The sequence below is a fragment of the Myodes glareolus genome, chromosome 3 (genome assembly GCF_982192425.1).
Source record: "Myodes glareolus chromosome 3, mMyoGla1.1, whole genome shotgun sequence".
In the NCBI taxonomy this organism is placed as follows: domain Eukaryota; kingdom Metazoa; phylum Chordata; class Mammalia; order Rodentia; family Cricetidae; genus Myodes; species Myodes glareolus.
In genome coordinates this window covers 29,484,635-29,503,948 of record NC_142028.1, presented here as the reverse complement: position 1 = coordinate 29,503,948, position 19,314 = coordinate 29,484,635, and the positions used below count along the sequence as shown (strand labels likewise).

At 47.1% G+C, this 19,314-nt stretch overlaps 1 protein-coding gene across 7 annotated transcripts in view; it reads right to left on the bottom strand.

Moving 5' to 3' along the window:
- The window catches only part of Iqsec3 (IQ motif and Sec7 domain ArfGEF 3), a 101,991-nt gene that overhangs the window by 62,300 nt on the left and 20,377 nt on the right, over positions 1–19,314 (bottom strand). For all 7 annotated transcript variants that reach the window (XM_087904283.1, XM_087904284.1, XM_087904286.1 and 4 more), the window contains exon 2: positions 7,199–7,282. In XM_087904283.1, the coding sequence (XP_087760409.1) occupies positions 7,199–7,282 (84 nt within the window). The remainder of the gene's footprint in view (positions 1–7,198; positions 7,283–19,314) is intronic.

The following is a 19,314-nucleotide window of genomic DNA, read 5'->3' as shown; positions in this document are numbered from 1 at the left end:
TCATCTTTAAAATCTTGATTCCCTCCCTTACTCTGTCTCCCTCCCTCCCTTCCATCCTTTCTCCATTCCCCTCCGTGTGTGTGTGTGTGTGTGTGTGTGTGTGTGTGTGTGTGTGTGTGTATGCATGTGCGTGCACTGGAGTAGAAGCCTCATGCATGCTAGGTAAATGCTCTACCATCAAGCTAATCCTAGAAAGTTCAGCTTTCAAGTGACTAGGATTCGTTGAGTTCTTAGGACATGTCAGGCATCTTTCCAACTCATCATCATATTTAATGCCTGCCCCAAACACTACAAAGATGAGAGCTCTCACTATCCCTGCCTCAGATCAGTGAGAGTGAGAAACATCAAGTCACTCAACCAGGATGGAGATTGTAAGCATCGGGCCTTGACTTGAACTTGTGTTTGAATTGTCCTCGTCGGCACTGTCACCTGCTCCTCACCACACTGTCATAGAGTCACCCAGCATCTGGCTTCTACTGTTCAGCACTTCACTACTTCCTGCCTTTGGGAGGCACCCAAACCCTCTGGGATCCATCTTTTACCCTGGAGAGTAGGGGGACTCATGCTTTCAGTGGTGGGTGAACCGGATCCTGCTAAGTAAGATGAGTTTATGAATTAGCCAACTCATGCCGGTATGATTCATGAATCTCTTACGAATACATTTGGTAAGGTAGTTCCCCTAGGGACCCGAGGAGCTCTGACTGACTCTGTACACCTTCCAAGCTTTGGCATGGACATAGAGCATGATGGCCGCACAGAGCTTCCCAGTCTGTATGGGTGGTCCAATCAAAGCAATATTTAAACACAAACAAGAAGAAACAGGGCTCACGGCTGGCACTGCCGCTGCTGTCTTCGAACAACTCTGGTCTTCACCTCTGACAGCTTCTATGCTCCTGACCTTCTTCTCTGAGGGGACACAGAATTCTTTCCCAAGGTCACTTAGGCTGCCACATAAGTACTGAGAAGCATGTAGCTGAAGATGTGTCCCGGGCACTTCTTGAGGGTAAAAGGTGAGGGCCAGCCTCCTTCCAATCACGTGTGTCCTTGGATCAGCAATGAAAAAGTGTCCGAGTCTAGGACAAAGGCTGGGGTTCGACACTGCATCCTGCGTGTCGTACTGGAGAAACTGAAGCACAGAGAAGGGATGGCGAAAGTTCTGGGTTTCTGGGGACCTCAATCATACATCAGCTGGAACCTTCCTAGCTGGAAGGTACATGACAGGTCACGACTCCAATAGAGTCCCCAAGCCCTCCTGCCCTGTGCTTTTCCATCAGTGCATGGATTCTCTTCACGCCTTTGTCTCCTCTCCCTACATACTGGCCTTCGTGGTCTCTTCAGCAAGAGTTGCCATGTTTAGTTTTCATTTGATGTGATCTTCCTGTATATCCCAGGTTGGCCTTAAACTATTGATGTCCTTGCCACAGCCTCTGGCTTATTGGAATTACAGGCATGTGCCACCACTTCTACTATGTCTCTTTAAGGCACTCCCAAAGACATCTTCAGGAGCCTCCTATCGTAAAGCAGTTTAAGCCTCTAATTTCAAGCCTCTAAAGCCTCTAATTTCAAGCCTTCAGAATGCCTGAGATAATTAATCAGTCTTGCTATAGATTATTTTTTTTTTTTATTTTCCTTTCCCCCATTCTTGGTTTGATTTTAAAAAGACAATTGAGCTGGGCAGTGGTGGCGCACGCCTTTAATCCCAGCGCTCGGGAGGCAGAGGCAGGCGGATCTCTGTGAGTTCGAGGCCAGCCTGGTCTACAAGAGCTAGTTCCAAGTCAGCAAGGGCTACACAGAGAATCCCTGTCTCGAAAAAAAAAAGCAAGAAAAAAAAACAAGAATTTTTTTTTTTTTAGTTTTTACTTTTATTTTTTCAGTCCAGCATTAGGTGCCATTGTGGAAATTATAAATTATCTTTATGGACGGGTGATAGATTAAATGACAAATGAACTAGTAAGAGAGTCTTTAAGAAGAAAAACAAAACAGAGCTCAAGAAGTTGTGGGTTAGAAAATCTTCAAGCCCCCAAGGAGCGGCTGCTCCCAGGACCCCGAAAAGAGCGCCCTGAGGACCCACACAAGTCAGTTTTAGTAAATAAAACTTAAACAGCTTCACCAGAAGACCAGGAAGACTGTGTTGAGCTCTGTGTGAACAGCAAGGCACTCCTGTGGCACCCTTCATTCTGTTCTGGAAGATCATGAATGAGCTTTTGATGGGACCAGAAGGGAGGCCACACAGGTCCTTGGGTCGGACTTCTTCACCTTCAAGACCTGGTGCTTCTGACCCTTTCATGTGGCTCCCAGGCCCAGGTGAATGCTGTCTCTAGGCATTCAGAAGCCCCAGTGAGAAGGACTAGACCTCCCTGGCCAACCTTCTGCTCTGCAGGGGCCACTCTGTCATGTATTTCTGTAGTAGGAGGTTTCAGTCCCTATCTGTGGCCCAGTGGGTCAGTTGTGCCATGTCAGGATAGCACACTGAAGGATTTTCATAGATTCACGGCTCCCAAAGGGTTCTTCCACATAAACACAGGACCCCTGAAGGAGATAAACAATTTTCTTGGCCTCCTCTGCCATGCACTGCCCTCTTGGTGTGAGAACACAGAGGCCTTAGTGCCAGCGCCTAGCAGGCTGGGGGACTGTGGCATGCACCTTGAAGGATATCGTGGGAAGATGCCCCGGCAGTGTGACCTGGATGGTACTTCGGCTTGTCTAAATCAGTGAGTGGGATGGGTTTCAGGAAGCCTCTGACAGAGCCCCAGTGACTAAGGGAACAGGCACGTGAGAACTGTAATTACCTAGTAAACACAAGCTGGTCCATTGATCTGCTTTAGGCCCATTACGGCCAGCTGGGTGAAGGATGGAGGTGATGGATTAGGGGTTTCCCCAGGCCAATGCAGGATCTCCCTGGCAGCTTTTCCAGAAAGATGCCGCCTGAAGGGTATCAAACCAGTTCAGCATCCTGCAGCATCAACTCCAGGACCTGCTGGAGGCATCACTGGTCAGCTGGTCCCAGGTAAGTCATGTGAATCACGACCCAAGTCATGTGTGGTGGGTTGGGGAGCCTGGCCAGGACTGGAGGCCCTGGACACGCAAGCAGTGCATACTAGGGGAGAATTCAGGCTGAAAGATTCTTTCTTCTTCTTCTTCTTTTTTTTAATGGTGGGAAAATGCACAACCCAAGGCATAGAGAAACAAAACCGTGGAAGGTTGTCCACTCAAATATTATCAATAGTTAATGCTGTGTGACTGTACAGCAGTTTCATTTTTCTCTCTTCATTTCTGAATCCACTAGACTTCTAAAAGGAAATATATGTCCTTTAAGATCAAATGAAATGGCTGAAAGGATTTTCCTTGAGCTCCAGGGGGAAAAAAAAATCCCACATCAGCATCCAGGGAGAAGGTTAGGCCTTGGAGTTGTATCTGTCTCGGCTACCAGATTTCGCTAGTCATGATCTTTTTGCCAAGACACCTAGAATCCTTGTCTGCACTCGGACCTCACATCTGTCTCACAGATACGCAGGTATGCAGTGATGACTGCCTGGGATAAAGGGGCGGCGATGGGGAAGGAGCAGGCACCAAGGGAGGACTCTGTTCAGGATGTTGGGTGTTGGGGCTCCAGGCTCCCCAACCGTGGGTCCCTCTTCCTTCTGCTGGGTTCCCTCTGCCACCTGCCTCTCCTGCAACCCACCTTCCGTTACTCTAATGGAAGTCGATAGTCCTCATCTAGTCTCATTACCACCCACGGAGAGAAGTGGGCTGCAATTCCGAGAGCTGTTGGGAGGCCACTGGCCAGCTCTTGGGTCATCCATTGTTCTGAATGTCACTGGGCCTGTAGCTGCAATTACAAGCTTATTCATCTCCCAGAGCACAACCCTGTCATCACAGTAGTGAGGGGGAGGTAGGGAGGAGGTAGGGAGGGACCAGGACCAGGTTCGTGTTCATGCCCTCCTCCCGGGCCAGGGGTGGCGGGAGAGGGAGAACCTTGCACACAGCTGCTGTTTCCTGCCTGGCCACAGCAATGCTGAGTCGGGACTCCTCTAGGTCTCGAAGCACCCACTTGAGGGTTTACTTCCCTGGCTGGCAGGCACAGGTTGTTTGCCTGAACAGTGTGGGAGTCAGTCTCATTGGTGTCCACTATAATCCTACCTCTTTATCTCCCTTCAGTACCCTCTGCCAGTCCACAAGTGCTCCTGTGCACCTGACTCCCTGATGCCTGTCCCTGGCCTCCCATTGACAGACAAGCTCACAGATTTACCCAACTTCAGGTTGTATCTCTCCAACAAGCAGCACTGGCAGGCTCCAGGCTCGAGGGTCGTCCCTAACACAGCTACCAGCTGCCTCTCTGGAGTTCTGGGGAGGCTCTCTTTTCTTCCTTATGACTGGGCTTCTCTGCTTCTTTGGGAGCCCTTGGGGATCCCTCCAGAACCCTGTGGCATTCTGTCTAGAGTGTTGGCCTCAGACTAACACAACTGGGCAGATAGGTAAACTGCTCTCGCATCTCATGGGACAAGAGCCCAGGGACTAAGAAACTGGTTGGTTTCTGTTTCGCCCCTGCAGTGTGGAGTAGGGTACAGGGCGGGATGGGGAGGAGAATGCTTTGCTACAAACTTGTGTTGACCTTGACCTCAGCTGGAAAGCAGAGGAAGAAGAGGAGGAGCTTCCAGAATCGACTAGAAGCTCTTATTTACTGGTTTTGGATCCTCTGTCACACAGTCTTCTGTAGAGACCAGCTGGTTTATCTGCACAAGTCCTCTGGAGATGACAGAGCAGGTAGGAAACCAGTCTGGCTATGGATTTCAGGGGTAGCCTAGAGACTCTGGCAGGCACCCCCTGTGTTAGACTCTCTGCCTGATCTTTGACCTTCACACAGCCTTCTTGGGAAGTTCAGTATGTTTTCTGTGAGGTGTGTTTCCTGGTCCTGGAAAGGGGATAAAGTCTATGCGGGGATCAGTGGCAGGGCCAGGAACATGCTGGGAGTCTAACGGGAGAAAACTTGTCATAGTTTGGAGTGTCCCCAGAAACCAGTAACAGACAGACAAGTTGACACATTAATTGTTGAGTAGCCCTCCCAAAGGATTCAAGAAGCTGTTATAGGATCAATAGATATAACAGACTATAGGAAACTACAAACCAGACAGAAGGGAGTATAACTGAAATCGGGAGAGAGTCCACTGACCCGGGATGACTGCCGGTTCATGCAGAAAGGGCAGGACCTGAGAGCGCTCCTGGGACATTCCTGAGAGCCTCCCACCTTCTTCCTCTGGGACTTCCAGTCTCTAAGTCTATTGTCTGAGCTTCCAGAAAAGACCCAGCAAAGTTTCTGTGAACTAAGAGATGGGTTTTCCTAGTATCTACTCCAAGCCTTGAAAACAACCTCTAACTTTTGCAGGGGTTCTGAACCCCTTCCTGCTGCTGCTGGACATGGTGCCCCAGAGGAGCCATGTAGCAGAATACGGAAGAACATGAAGGTAAAAGGGAGGCAGGGAAGAGTCTGCCACACCTGGGCCTCAGTGCCCCTGTTCATCCTCACAAGGAAGCCCTGTCCTTAGACAGTACCAGCAGTGTTCACGGAAAACGGAGATGGCTGCTGGGGTGGGAGGCACCCTCCTCCTCTGCCCACCCAACAGGGACAGTCCACAGGAAGGAGTCAGGGCCCTCTGTCTCATCCAGCAGAGCCATCCGTGTGCCCCCAGAACTCTACACTGTCTTCTCTTTGATGTTATCCTAATGTTCTACTGGACGGGGCAAAGGGTTCTCAAGGATCCAAGTGAGCCTTGTGGGTCTTATGCACCTGGACTTGGCTACAAATGTGGCAAAGACCATGCAAACCCGGGTACACTTGGCCCTTCCTTTTTGTCTCCCCTACTCCACCCTAGCTAGCTTCAGGGAACCCCTCCTCTTCCTAAGCCTTAGATTTAAGGACCCTGACCACGTAGCCCTCTGATGGCCCCACCTCCCCTTGCTTCTGCTTCAGAGTCTTGCCGTTTTCCCAATGGCCTCCTCTTGAGTAGCGACGCCTTTCCGTGTATGTGTGTGTGCATGTGTGCATTTGTGTGTGTGTGCGTGAGCGCGTGCACGTGTGCATGCGTGCCTTTTTATATTAATCCTCATTGTTTTCCAACGAAAGAAAGGGGACACAATCATAGAATCATCGAATCTCAAATGTGAAAATGCTAAGTATTGGGAGTTCAAGATCGCGAGTTCAAGCCCAGGTGTGGGTCTTTATTCTATGACTGTTTGTGACTCACCTGACCTCACTGTCCTCACACTCACAACAGGGAGGATCACCTGCCAGCTCTGCTTCACTGAGCGACTCAGAGATCAGTAACTCTGAGTTATATGTAAGTGCTCCTTTGTAGGTGGACCCACCCTTACTAAATGGATGAGGAGCCTGAGGGCCCAGGGGGCCAAAGATCTCAGGTAATTCCTACGTCTGGAGACTGGAGATGGGGTCAGAATACAAGTGTTGTGAAGGGAAGAGAAATCTGAGGAGAGAAATTGGCAGAGACCGAGAGAAGAGCAGAGGTGGAGGGAGGCTAGAGTGATGGGTGAGGAGGAGGGCCACTAAAAAAGCACAAGGTGGGAGGGAGCGAGAAAACAGAGGGGGGCGTGGTGTAAGCATGGGGATCACAAGGACCACGAAACCATGGAAGACATGAGGGACTGTGATTGGCCTAGACAGAATGAGGACAGGACAGGGCAGTGACACCAAGCCCTGCTGTGTCACCGCTGCCCTTGTTCTCTGGCTTGTCAGGCAGCTCAGTGAGGGCTGAGAAATCCTTAAAATTAAAGCCAGTCTCCTTGGCCCCTTTTTTTGGAAGGAGAAAGTCTGGAAGTAAAACCGAATCTGCTACAGGAAGGCCAGGCAGTGTGCACGGGTTGAGCATCCACTGAGCCCAGCCACCCTGTCGCAAGAAATACACATAACTGTAGAATCAAATTCATCTCTCTTCTTTGCCAAATCCATAATTTACACAAGATGCTCAGAACATGGCTGGGATTAGAGCAATGGGGTATGATGACCTTGAAAGGCGGGAATCACTCACGTAGGGCCAGAGGAAGGGGAGAGGGATGGAAGGATGGGGCGGCAGAGAAAAGCAAACAGACCACACAAGACTAGTGGGAGGCCAAAGCAGCTAGTGTTAAATGCTGGGCTCAGAGAGGAAGGAGATTGGCAGGGGAGGGAGGAAGGTCCAGTTCGCACCTTTGGGAAGCCAAGTCGGAGCAGGCAGGCTTTTGCTCGGTGTCGGCGGCAGGGCAGCAGAATTGGTGCAGCACGGTCTCATTCCTGCGGGCAGAGAGCGGAGGAGGTCAGAACGTAAGGCAGGCTGAGCCAACTCTGAGGACCTCTCAGCATTTTCCCCCAAACCCAGCTGCCCCCAGTGCCATGCCCAGGTGGTCACACACTACTCTGGAGGAGTGTGCCGAACACATTTCTGTCCATCCAGGCTTTCTTGATTGTTCGTGGGACAATTGAAATGCCGGCCCTGAGCACAGCCTCCCTGGTTTCCCGCTCTTGTGCTGCGGTGAAGTGTCCCTGCAGGAAGCTCCTACCCGCGATTCTCCGTTCATGGAGATGCCTTTTATCCTAGTTAGTTCTTTATGACCCCGTTCCTTAGAAGTTCGGTAAGGCAGAAAAAGGTCTAGACACCTGGGACTTGAGGACTCGGCCTCCATAACAAAGCCCATCATGCACAAAGCCTCCCAGCATTCAGGCAGCCATTCCGGTTGCCTGCGGTTCAGAGATGTAACTGAGATGTCTGATGGAGAAGAGGAAGTGGAAGTGTGGGTTCTAGCTGGAACTTTGGATGGTCAGCTGTATTCATGTTTCACCATTGTGGGCCTTCATCTGTCTATTTGCTCCATTGAGACAACTTTCACTTTACTGAGGGGGTTGAACTGGAGAAGCAGCTCTCAGCCCTAACTGCCTGTTAGAGTCACCAGATTTTAAAATATACCAGTGCCTAGATCCTGCACCCCAGGGACTCTGAGTCACATGGTCTGGCAGAAGTTCGAACACAAAACTCATTCTAAACTCCAGGCTGCCAAGATCCCTTCCCTGCTACCACACTGTGATTCTGATATCTGATGTGCACCAAGCTTGAGCTAAGACTGCACTGACTGCAGGGTGAGTTACTCAGCCTGTTGTCAACGTTCCCTTCTTACATCAGAGAATGCCAGGCCTAGAAGGATCCTGGGTCACCTGAAGGAGGCTTTTGGACTTCCTTTATGCCCAGAGTACCTTGTCCAAACCAGAGCTTCCCTTAAAGCACATTTTGTAGAACAACAAACGGGGAACAGTTACGTCACTGGGGAGGTGAAATTCTGTCCCACTTCGCAGACCTCCGGGCCCAGTGTTGAAATCTGCCTCCCAGGCACCTCTTGAGAGTCTCTGAGTCAGCCAGGCAGTGGTGGCACGCTCCTTTAATTTCAGCACTTGGGAGGCAGAGGCAGGCGGATCTCTGTGAGTTCGAGGCCAGCCTGGTCTAGAAGAGCTAGTTCCAGGACAGGCTCTAAAGTTACAGAGAACTTATCTCGGAGGGGGGGGGTGTCCCTGAATCCTGAGACCAGAGATCTATATAGCACACAAAGTTCAACTAATGCCATAAAATTAGTTGGGGCCTATGTTAGTAGATAGTTACAGAGATGGTATATGTTTAGGTAAGAAAAGAATGAGGAGGAAACAAAATTATATAACTTATAAGCTGGGAAATGTTTTTGAACAAAACAGAGAATAGGGATGTCATTAAGAAAAAGATATCCTGGCACTGTGGTATATAGGAGGTTGAGGCAGAAGGATCTGTTTGAAGTCAACCTGGGCTACATAACATGTTCCAAGCTGGCTGGTGTTATGTGGTGAGACCTATTGCTATAAAGCAATGCTACTATAAATCAAAGGCAATAGACTGGGGAGGTGTATTTTGCCATGCACAGCAGAAGGCATGAAAGTTTGAGTCTAATGTTCCCCATGGGCTCCTGTGTTTGAATGCTTGGTTTAACTGGTGATGCTCTTTGGGGGAGGGGGTGGTTGTTGAACCTTTAGGATAGGAGACATGGCTGATAGAGCTGTGTCCCTGGGAGCTCTCTCTGGTCCCGTCTCTTTTTCCCGAGCTTCAAGCATATGAGTAAAGCCACACTGCAAATTTACACTACCACAGACCAGTGGTTCCCACCACCATGGTCTAAGCTACTCCAGCCACCACGTCTTCCCTGCCATGTTGGGCTGTGAACTTTAAAACTGTGAGCCAAGATAAGCCTCTTGCACCTCAAGTGCTTTTCTCAGCTATTCTGTCAACTGATATTCTTCTTACACTGAGCTTCAATATACCCTCATTGAAAAGACAACCCCAAGAGAAAAATGTGGAAATAATCATGGATAGAAGAGAAAATCTAAAGAGCCAATAGATATATAAAGAGATGTTACACATCACTTCTAGCCAGGAAAATGCAAATTAAGGTAGCACGGAGGTACCATAGCTCATCCATCAGATGAACAAACACTAAGAAGATGCCTAACTGCTCGTGTCATTGAGGCTGTGGAAGATGGGAGTGGGTGGCTCTCAGTTCTGCCTGAGTAGGTATAAATTCTTATAGCTGCTTTGGTGAATTAGAAAGGATAGACCTTCCTATCCAGAAATACAACTTCTGGGATGTTATACTTGCAAGGATGCATTTATTCCAAATGTTTAAGGGAGTACTGCTCTTGGGGAAGAAAGAACAGCTAAAAACAACAGCAGTCCCCAGGCAGCAAGGGATGGATAAGACGGTGAGACCTTCATCCATACTTAGTAATTACATGCCTGTCCAAAAGAATCAGCACTTATCTCTCGGTAGATGGAGGGCAACACTCACGGCTAAACGAGAAGATCCGGCACAAGGGAAAGTATAGAGCACAATCCCGACTCACTAAGGAGCAGCAACCTCCTCCCTGAACTCGTCAGTTTTTGTCAATTTTACACAGCCAGGGTCATCTGGGAAGAGGAAGCCTCAGTTGAGAAAATGCTTGCATTTGATTGGTCTGTAGGGAAGTCTGTGGGGGCATTTTCCTGATTAATCATGGATGAGGGAGGACCCAGGTTACTGTGGGCAGTGCCGCTCCTGGGCAGGAGGTCCTGGGTTGTGTAAAGGGGCACGTTGAGCAAGCTATAAGAAGCAAACTAGGGCACTGTGTTACCCGGCTCCTCTGTGGTCTCTGCATCAGGCCCTGCCTCCAGGTTCCTTTCTGAGCTCCTCTTCTGACTTCCCTCAGTGATGGACTGTGATGTGCAAGTATAAGCCAGACAAGCCCTTTCTTTCTCAAGTTGCTTTGCTCATGGTGTTTATCACAGCACTAGAATATAAACCAGGACGTCCCCAAATGTGAATTCAGATTCGCCATGTGTGCACTTCCTGGTTTAAGAGTGCAAATTAAGCTGCTAACTTTGATTACCGCAGTAGATGAAGCGGGGGGAACAGAGAGGTCAGAAGTAGAAGGGGAAAAACAATGCTTGGTGTAGCAGTAACCAAGAAAGTCAAATATAAATTTGTGCTTTTGTCATCCATTACTGTAAATTCATTAAAAGCAAATGCATACTTGGATGGGAATAGAGAGTATTAGAAACCAACACAAATACAGATGTCATTTCAGGAATCACATATAGTTTTTACATTGAATTTTCTAATTTAAAAGATTGTCAATTATTAGTTATAACTTATGATTAAAGATTAAGAATTCAACAAATATGACCTTGTAAAAGGTTGAGGATTGAGGGTATAGTCCAACAAGAGAATGAAGGCTTAGAATGTACCAGACCATGAATTCAGTACCTAATATGGACAAAAAAAATGAATAAAAGGTCAACAAAAAAAATAACGGGGGCTGGGATGGTGGCTCAGTAGTGAGGTGCTCCCTACCCAAACACGAGGACTTGTGTTCAGTTGCCTTCCCAGCATTCCTAATAGTTGTAACCCTCAGCTGGGCAGTGATGGCACACACCTTTAACCCCAGTACTTGCAAGACAGAAGCAGGTGGATGTCTTTGAGTTTGAGGCCAGCAGCTGGATGTATAGAGCGAGTTCCTGAACAGCTAGGACCATTGCATGGAGAAATCCTGTCTTGAAAAACCAAACCAAACCAAACCAAACCAAAACCAAACCAAAACCAAAAACTGTAACTCCAGCAGTGGGGGCACAAAAATAGGACTATCCCTGGTCTCTCTCTCTTTCTTTTCTTTTTCTTCTTCCTTTTTTTTTTTTTTTGAGACAGGGTTTCTCTGTAGTTTTGGAGCCTGTCCTGGAACTAGTTCTTGTAGACCAGGCTGGCCTTGAACTCAAAGAGATCAGTCTGCCTCTGCCTTTCGAGTGCTGGGAATAAAGACATGTGCCACCACTGCCCGCCCAATCTCTGACTTCCACATGCACATGATGTACACACACATATGAACACATACCCACCTACACAGAGAGAGGGGTGGAGGAGGAAGAACAATAATGAGGAAAAATCTATGTCTGACTCTAACCACTCGTATTTGCGGATGAGAACTGAGACCCAGAATGGAGAGATGGTGTGTGGACCACTGTCTTAGGAGCAGTCTTCCAGCCTCCTCTACTCCCTCCTCCCCAAAATATAAAAGTAGCAAATGCTTTTCATTTGATCAGATATAACTCGCCAAAAGAAAATCTCCCCAAAATTAGGGTTGGGGAAGGTTTTTGTTGTTGTCTTTTCCGGAGAATAAAGGTTTCTAGCTAAGGAATCTGAAGACCACTGGATAAATGAGTCAGCTGAAGAAAAAGAACAAATCATTCAGAAAAAAAATGTTCCCCACAAAATAGTAAATTGTCCTATCAGTATATCACATTTCCAACAGGATAAAGTTTCATAAACCTTCTCAAATGTTTGACTCTGCGTTTCTCTACAGATGTATAATGCAAATAGTCTTTGTATAGTCCCAGTCCAATTAAAGATTAAATTGGCTTTGGAGTTGGAGTGTGGCTCTGTCCTTCTCTAAACCCAAGCATGCTTATTAAAGTGAAATCTAAAATCTCTCTCATGTCAGAAGAGCCACCTGATATGGGACAGAGAAAAAACCAAATATTTAAGAACTATTTTATTGCTACTAATCTCATAATCCCTTGATTTTTTTTAATCCCTTGATTTTATATTGACCCTTTAACAGTTTTTTAAGAAAATTTATAATATATATTTATATATGTATATATATAATAAACTTTTTTATTAATGGTCATATAGAGTACTAAATAATTCCAGAAAAAGGTTTCATCTACCTTGCTGTACATGATTTCGGGTTAGAGTCTCTATCAATTTTCTGCAGTGAACCAAGAACCTAACAGTGACCTTTGCAGTCTCCATAAGTAGGATGGGGCCCACAATGATGATTCATCCAGGATTATGATAACACAACTAAGTTGAAAAACACCACCTAAAGATCAGAACAACTTCAAAATGACTAGCTGAGATGATCCAGCCTAACAGACTACTCTAGCCAGAATTCGAGAGAAACCCTGCACTTTCCCATTATGCAGAGACTGGACAAAAATTGATACAGCTACCTCTCTGAGGATTTGATAATTAACCCAGGTTTTTCCTTTCAAGATCACTTAAAGATACAATTGCCACCAGACAGCAGGAAGTAAATTTAAGAATACAATGCCCACATTCCCAAGAGATGGGTGGGTGGTTTTTGGTCATTCAGCGGGTTGTGAATATTTGTCATTGTTTGGGGGATTGTTTACAAGATGTTATTGGTATTGGTCAGAAAAAAAAGGCTAAACAAAGAAAACTAGATTCAAGGTTCTTATTTTGAAAAAAGAAAAGAGGTATATAGGTAGGATAAGATAAAAAGGCAGATTATTTTGAATCTACTTTTAAAAAAGCAACTACTAGTTTTTAATGTTTTACATTGAATTGGATTTTTGTATACTATATACAAATTTTGTATATTGATACAAATTTGAGATTAATTTTGTTAGAACATACTATACATGAATTTCTACTATACAACTCATTTAGCAATGTAATGCAAATTTCTAGTCCTTGAAAGTTATTATTACCAACTGTTTAGAATAATAAGGAAATGTAGGTTAGTTAATTAGTCACCTATTACAATCAAACTTGTAGCTACATTAGGTATGTTTTCAAGGTCAAACAGAGATATATTTTAAATAGGTCATCTTCAAACATGTCAGAGATCTACAGAATATGGCATTTAAGATGTTTTAATAACATTGGTTTTTTTTCTTTTTTTTTATGACAATGAGACATGTCTGATCCTGGTAGCACCAATCTACTTCAGAGAAGATAATGGGCATCAAATGGCATTTGATGAAGTTTACTTTCTTTGTGGCAGAAGTAAGCCACTGGGCAAGAAAATGTCCTTCCCTCAGCTACTGACTTTATGTTGTACTAATTGGGCAAACAGGACACAAAAGAGAGTGACTGCCAAACATTGTCAAGACAAAGTGGGAACAGTCCCTCAGAATATCCGGCTTCACAGAAAAGTCTTTCAAATATTCTAGGCCTTTAAGCTGAAAATGGAAGCCCCAACATTGCAGAGGAACCTTGGGTGACTGTCCAGGCAGCCAGTTGTTTCTGTCATTTCTCACAGTTTTGGAAATCTCTTGCTTGCACTTCCGGCTTACTTAGTTAATATTATTTCCTTCTCGGGTCTCCGAGGTAGTTTAAGACTAGATAGCTATAGTTATAATTTTCCTTGTTTATGAGACTCAGAAAAGAAATTCACTAAAGAAATGTAAAATATATAAGGTTGAGAGATATCGAAAGATAGTTTTGGATGGTAATGAAAGTTGCTATAGAAAGTAAATTAGGTACAAATCTTTGAACTCACCAAGATAGGATAGATAATGGAATATTTTCTCCGAATTTGTCAAATGCAAATGGATTAGACATTGTTGTACTAATAGATATGCTTATTGCCTATATATATTGTATATAGTTATTGTACTTATTGTATATAGTTTTCTTATATTAGTTATAACCTTCTTATTTTAGACAAAAAGGGGAAATATAGTTATGTTTTATTTGTTTTAATAAATAAATCTTGCCTAAAGATCAGAAGGTAAAACTAAGCCTCTAGAAGCCAGGCGGTGGTGTCACATACCTTTAATCCCAGGATTTGGGAGAAAGAGGCAAATGGATCTCTGTGAGTTCAAGGCCACCCTTGGCTACATGAGATCAGTGCAGAAACAGATTCATGTGGTGATGGCTCACCCTTTAATCCCAGTACTAGGGAGTCACATGCCTTTAATCTCAGGACTAGAGGGGACTATAAAATGGGAGGAGACAGAGGCTCAGGGCTCACTCTGCAGTTGCCTAGCCTTGCGGCTTGAGTGTTTTGCTTTTCTGATTTTCCGCTTGAACCTCAATATCTGTCTCTGGGTTTTGATTATCAGTGCTACACCTATGACCACAGCAGGCTTAGAGTTCCTGGCAAAACCATCAAGCACATAGACAGACAGGCAGCCTGTTACCCAGCCAGGCGATGATATTTCAGGAATGAGAACCCAGCAAGCCACAGTTACCAGCTGACACAGAGTGCCTGAGGGTACTGACTCTGTTTCTGAGGCAGGATGTGAGCTGCTCCACTGCCTAATCATGGAAGACAGCCTTGAGGGTCACCCAGATCCTCAGTTTCCTAGCTGCACTGACACATGCCACAGGTGATATACACCAGCCATCTGGGAGTCCTTCTGCTCTCCTGGCTGGCTGTCCATCTTTTTGAGCTTTCTCCTATGACGTTTGTCAGTGACTGAGGCTTCCAGTTCTTCCCTTGCTGCCCCTCCATCCGCTTCCTGCCCCGAGGTCTCCCCAGCTGCACCCAAGGCTTCCTTCTTGGTCTTCCCTTGAGGTTTTAGTCCACACTGAGTTGCAGGTTCTGATCCATTCCCCTGCCCAAAGTCACGCTCCAAGTCCCCTGATCTGGGCAAGTCTTGGTTCTCATTAACAAGAACTCATCCTCACTACGCTGGAAAGGGAGCTGTGATGGGAAAGGCTCTTCCAGGGGCCTGCCTTCTCTGGATCTCAGAGCCCCAGTGTGGTCATGAGGAACACAGCAGACAACTGAAGTTCTAAATTAAGGCTACTCTACTAAGGCTCCCCTAAACCTCGGAGACCATAAAAACCACAGGCAATGGAATTTGACACAGCCGGAGGCCACTGAGGAGACACAATAGTGATGTGTGGTGTGTCAGGAGCCCAGGCTCTGGACCACAGAAGGGACATCGGTGGGAAAACCAGGGAGGTGCACACAAAGAGTAAGGTTTGGGTGATCACGACAGATGGTAGCTCACAGATGAGTAAGTGACGGATGATAGACACATCCTAATCAAACAGGAAGGAAATAGTAATTGTGCGCTGCCACTTGATACTGTTTATTGTGTGTGCTCATGAACGTTTGACAAGACTATTATTTGTCTTTGCAAAATCCAGCACAACTTCATCGCTCAGTAGAAGAGGAAAGTGAAGTGCCCTGTGTTGGTGACCTGTCAGTGATGTATCAAGTTCATGCACGTTTGCCTCCTTGAGGGAGCTCTTCATGGGGTGGTGCGTTGTCAGCCTTGGGTACAGAAGAGGAAGGAGGCAAGTGACTTGTCCACACTCACTACAGTGTGAATGTGAAATACCTCCACCCAGGGCCATGTGTTTCATCTCGGTTGCCAGCTGGGGCCATTGTTTTGGATGTCTGAAGACCCTTTAGACATGGAGTCCAGCAGGTGGAGAGAAATTGCTTCAGGCAGGCCTATGGAGATTCTGCTCAGTTCTGGTCCTAACCAGAGCCCTTTGCTTCCTGGTCTGGCTGCCATGCAAGGAACTCTACCACACCCTCCCATATCCTATATCAGAATGATGGACTGGCCCCTTCCCACACTGAAACCCTACGTCAAAATAAGCATTTTCTTTCCTAAACAGTTTCCACCAGTATTTTGTCAGCACAGCAGGAAAAGGAGTCACTCCGATCGCAAGCTGACTGCAGCTAAGGTACAATGGTAACTGAACGGACTGGTTCAGGGACTGTGGCCCTGGCCTTTTTTTTATAAGTCCTTTGGAAAACTGAGAGCAGTGGTTGGCACAAGGCTGGCTCCCAGTACATTGACAAGGGCTGAAGCTGGGAAGGAAGCTGTGATGAGCATGTAAGCGGGAAATCACCGCCTCCTGTGATCTCTTCCGCTCAGGTTGACACTTACCCTGACATTGTCCTAGGGGCTGTGCCTGGTTCCCTAATCTTTAGGACACGGGTTCTTCCTCTCTCCCTCCCTCCGTCTCTTCCCACCCTTCCTGAGAACTGTGCCCACCAGGAGGAGCTGTGTTCTAGAGGCTGTGAAGAAACCCTAGAGACAGGAGAAGGACCCTGGGTTTCTAGGGTGGCGCCAGCAACAAGGCTGTTCTAGGACAGCCTATCTGTGTGAAAGGTCAGGGTCTCTGAGTGTAGTCCGTCTGTCCACAGAGCCTGGATGAATCCTTTCCTCCAGGTCTGCGATCTTCTCCCCGTCCTATCCCAGGCTGGCTTGTGGGACAGCTTCACGGCACTATGAGTCTCCACACAGGGATCCCAATCTCCATGTCCTTCCTATGAGTCACTCACTTATCTTTCAAGGCCTCCATGTTCTCAATAGTTTCACAGGCCAGCAGTGACATCTGGGCATTTGAGGGCTCTTAAGGGGAGCAAGTGCAACAGCAAATAGGCTCATGGTGACAGGGAAGGCCATGTAAGTGGGTCCTTCATTCCTGACCACAGTGTCGAGTGTTGACAAGGCCAGACAGTTCCTGGATCTGTCTCACATTTCCAGTGGGAAGGCAAAATAGTTGTCTGGCATTTTGGTAAACATACTCCTGGCCAATGGCCCCGCAACTGTATTTACCTGAGATAAAAGCACATAGGGACACAAAACTATTCATAACAGCAAATATTCATAATGGGGGGAGTAAAAGGAACCGCTGAAATGCTCATGGATCTGCCAAAGGGGCAAGCAAACAGTAACATATCTATACCGTGAAATACACACTCTGGAAAGAGGAACCAACCCACCTGTCCCAATGGGCATGGATTTCCCATGTGTGCCAGTAAATTAAGACCAGTCTGGAAAAGGCAGAGATGGGGACAGGAAGAAGGTCTGTGTCAGCCACACGGGAGAGAAAGGACAGCCACAGAAAGAAGCATGGGTCGCCTGGGGCTATGGAAGTGCTCTACATCTTGTTAATGACAGTAGTTTTGCAACTTCAGGCATTTGTTGGGACACATGCCCTTAGACTGAGCTGATCCATTGTATATAATCACACCCCGATAAAACTGATTTGAAAAGAGGAAGAAGACCAAATCGGTGCTCCTCTCTTCTCCCTTCTTCCTTTCCCCAAAGGCTTTTAAGCCGTTTCATCTTTAAATCCCCTCCACCCAGCACCCCGGGTCACATGAGCATTAACCTCCTTCCCAGCTGCAGGATGAGATATGGTATTTTCCCGCTTCCTCCTGTTGGATTGCATTTGCGGAGACCAGATGGCTCATCACTGAGCCAGAGGAGTGCAGGGGCCCCAGAAATGGGACACTCTGGAAACTAGGGTGGGATGGTTGAACGGGAGAAACGTGGGAGAGTCCCTGGGACGTAAGGCGGAAATGACCTGAACTGCAGATGCACATCTGTAGACACACATTTGTATGCATCGCAGCCCGCTCTGGGATGGTCTGGTCATTGCGAGGCTCCTGTCCCTTAATTGTTTGCTTCACCGAGTTGCAGGGATTTGGTTGGACTCTGCATGGGAAATCACCATGAGGGAAACATAAGCCTGTGTCGGGGCAGACTATTTTTTAATGACTACAGCTAAGAGTCTCAGTCTCTGCCCCGGGAACTCAGCAGCCACAGCTCGCTGTGGCTGTCAGTGCGGCTGTCCTCTGCTCGGCTGTACAGTCTGACACCGCACAGTCCCACAGAAGCCTGTGAAAAAGCTCGGCATGGCAAGTGACGACAGCGGTTCCCAGGGCTGGCACTCGTGGCACAGAAAACAATGTCTGGCTCTTCTCGGGGAATGGCGACCACCCAGCCAGGTTCAGGACTCTTGCTGAGCCTGCCAGGGGCTGACATCTGTACCTGGAGCCCCTCCTGCTCCCTCACTCCTTTGGGGCAGCCCTCTCACGGCTTCCTATCCTCACCGCCTGGGGACAGATGGGAGACAAGAGTCCTGGGTAGGAAGCATCGGCTTGTCCCCCTCCGCCAGACCTTCCTTGAAATCGCAAGGCAACTCTTTAGTTGTTCACATGACGATGAGGTGGGTCCTGTGGTAACACAGTGTTTCTCTCTTGATCTCTAAAGACCTGTGGGTCTCCACCAGCCACTTCACGGACTTCAAAGTTGAGCGGGGAAGGAAGATCATAAACCTTTCACTTCACAAAAGTATGACCTGGCCTTTTTATGCATTACAGCACCTTATTGGGTTTAGTTTTGAGGAAAAATTTTTCCCTGTGGGGCAAAAATAAAAACAAAAGCAACTTGGGAGGCTTACACCTATAATCTGAACACAACAATGGTTCTCAACCTTCCTAATGTTTCAACACTTTAGTACAGTTCCTCATGTTGTGGGGACCCCCAACCATGAAATTATCTCATTACTACTTCATAACCACAACTTTGCTACTGTTAGGAATCTTAATGTAAATACCTGATATGCAGGATATCTGTTATTCAACCCCCAAAGGGGTAGAGACCCACAGGTTGAGAACCATTGATCTACTTGATGAAGTAAGAGGATTGCTGTGGGTTCATTGGCCAGCCTGGACTAAATAGTGAGTTCCTACCCAGATGAACTACAGAGCAATACTCTGTCTCAAAAACCAACCATGCTCCCTCAAATACAACACCTGAACTTGAGAACATGTTCTAATCCAAAGTCCTTGATTGTCGCGGCTGAACCTAGACTTATCTCATTCAGCCCTGTCCTCATCAGCCCCCTCTTCCTCACAGCCTATGGGGAGCCTTGCTGACAGCAGTCCTTCCTAATGCTGCTGTACAAACTTGACCACTGCTTCCTCATGGAGGAAGGGATTCGTAACTAACTCCCTTGGTCTCTTGTGTTGCTGCCATGAAATCCCCGACATTGTATGGACCAAAAAGAAAAGGTTTGTTTGGCTCAGGATTTTGGAATTCAGAAAGTCCAAGCAGGAAGGCTCTGGGAAAGTCTTTCTAGACCCACCCAGATCCGGCAGTTGGCCCAAGATGGCACGTGTGTCTGTATAGCAGAGCTCATAGGGCGCGAGGACCCGAGAGCTGAGAGAGAGGACAAGCTAAGCTATGACAGGCCTCCCTCGTGGGACCCAAT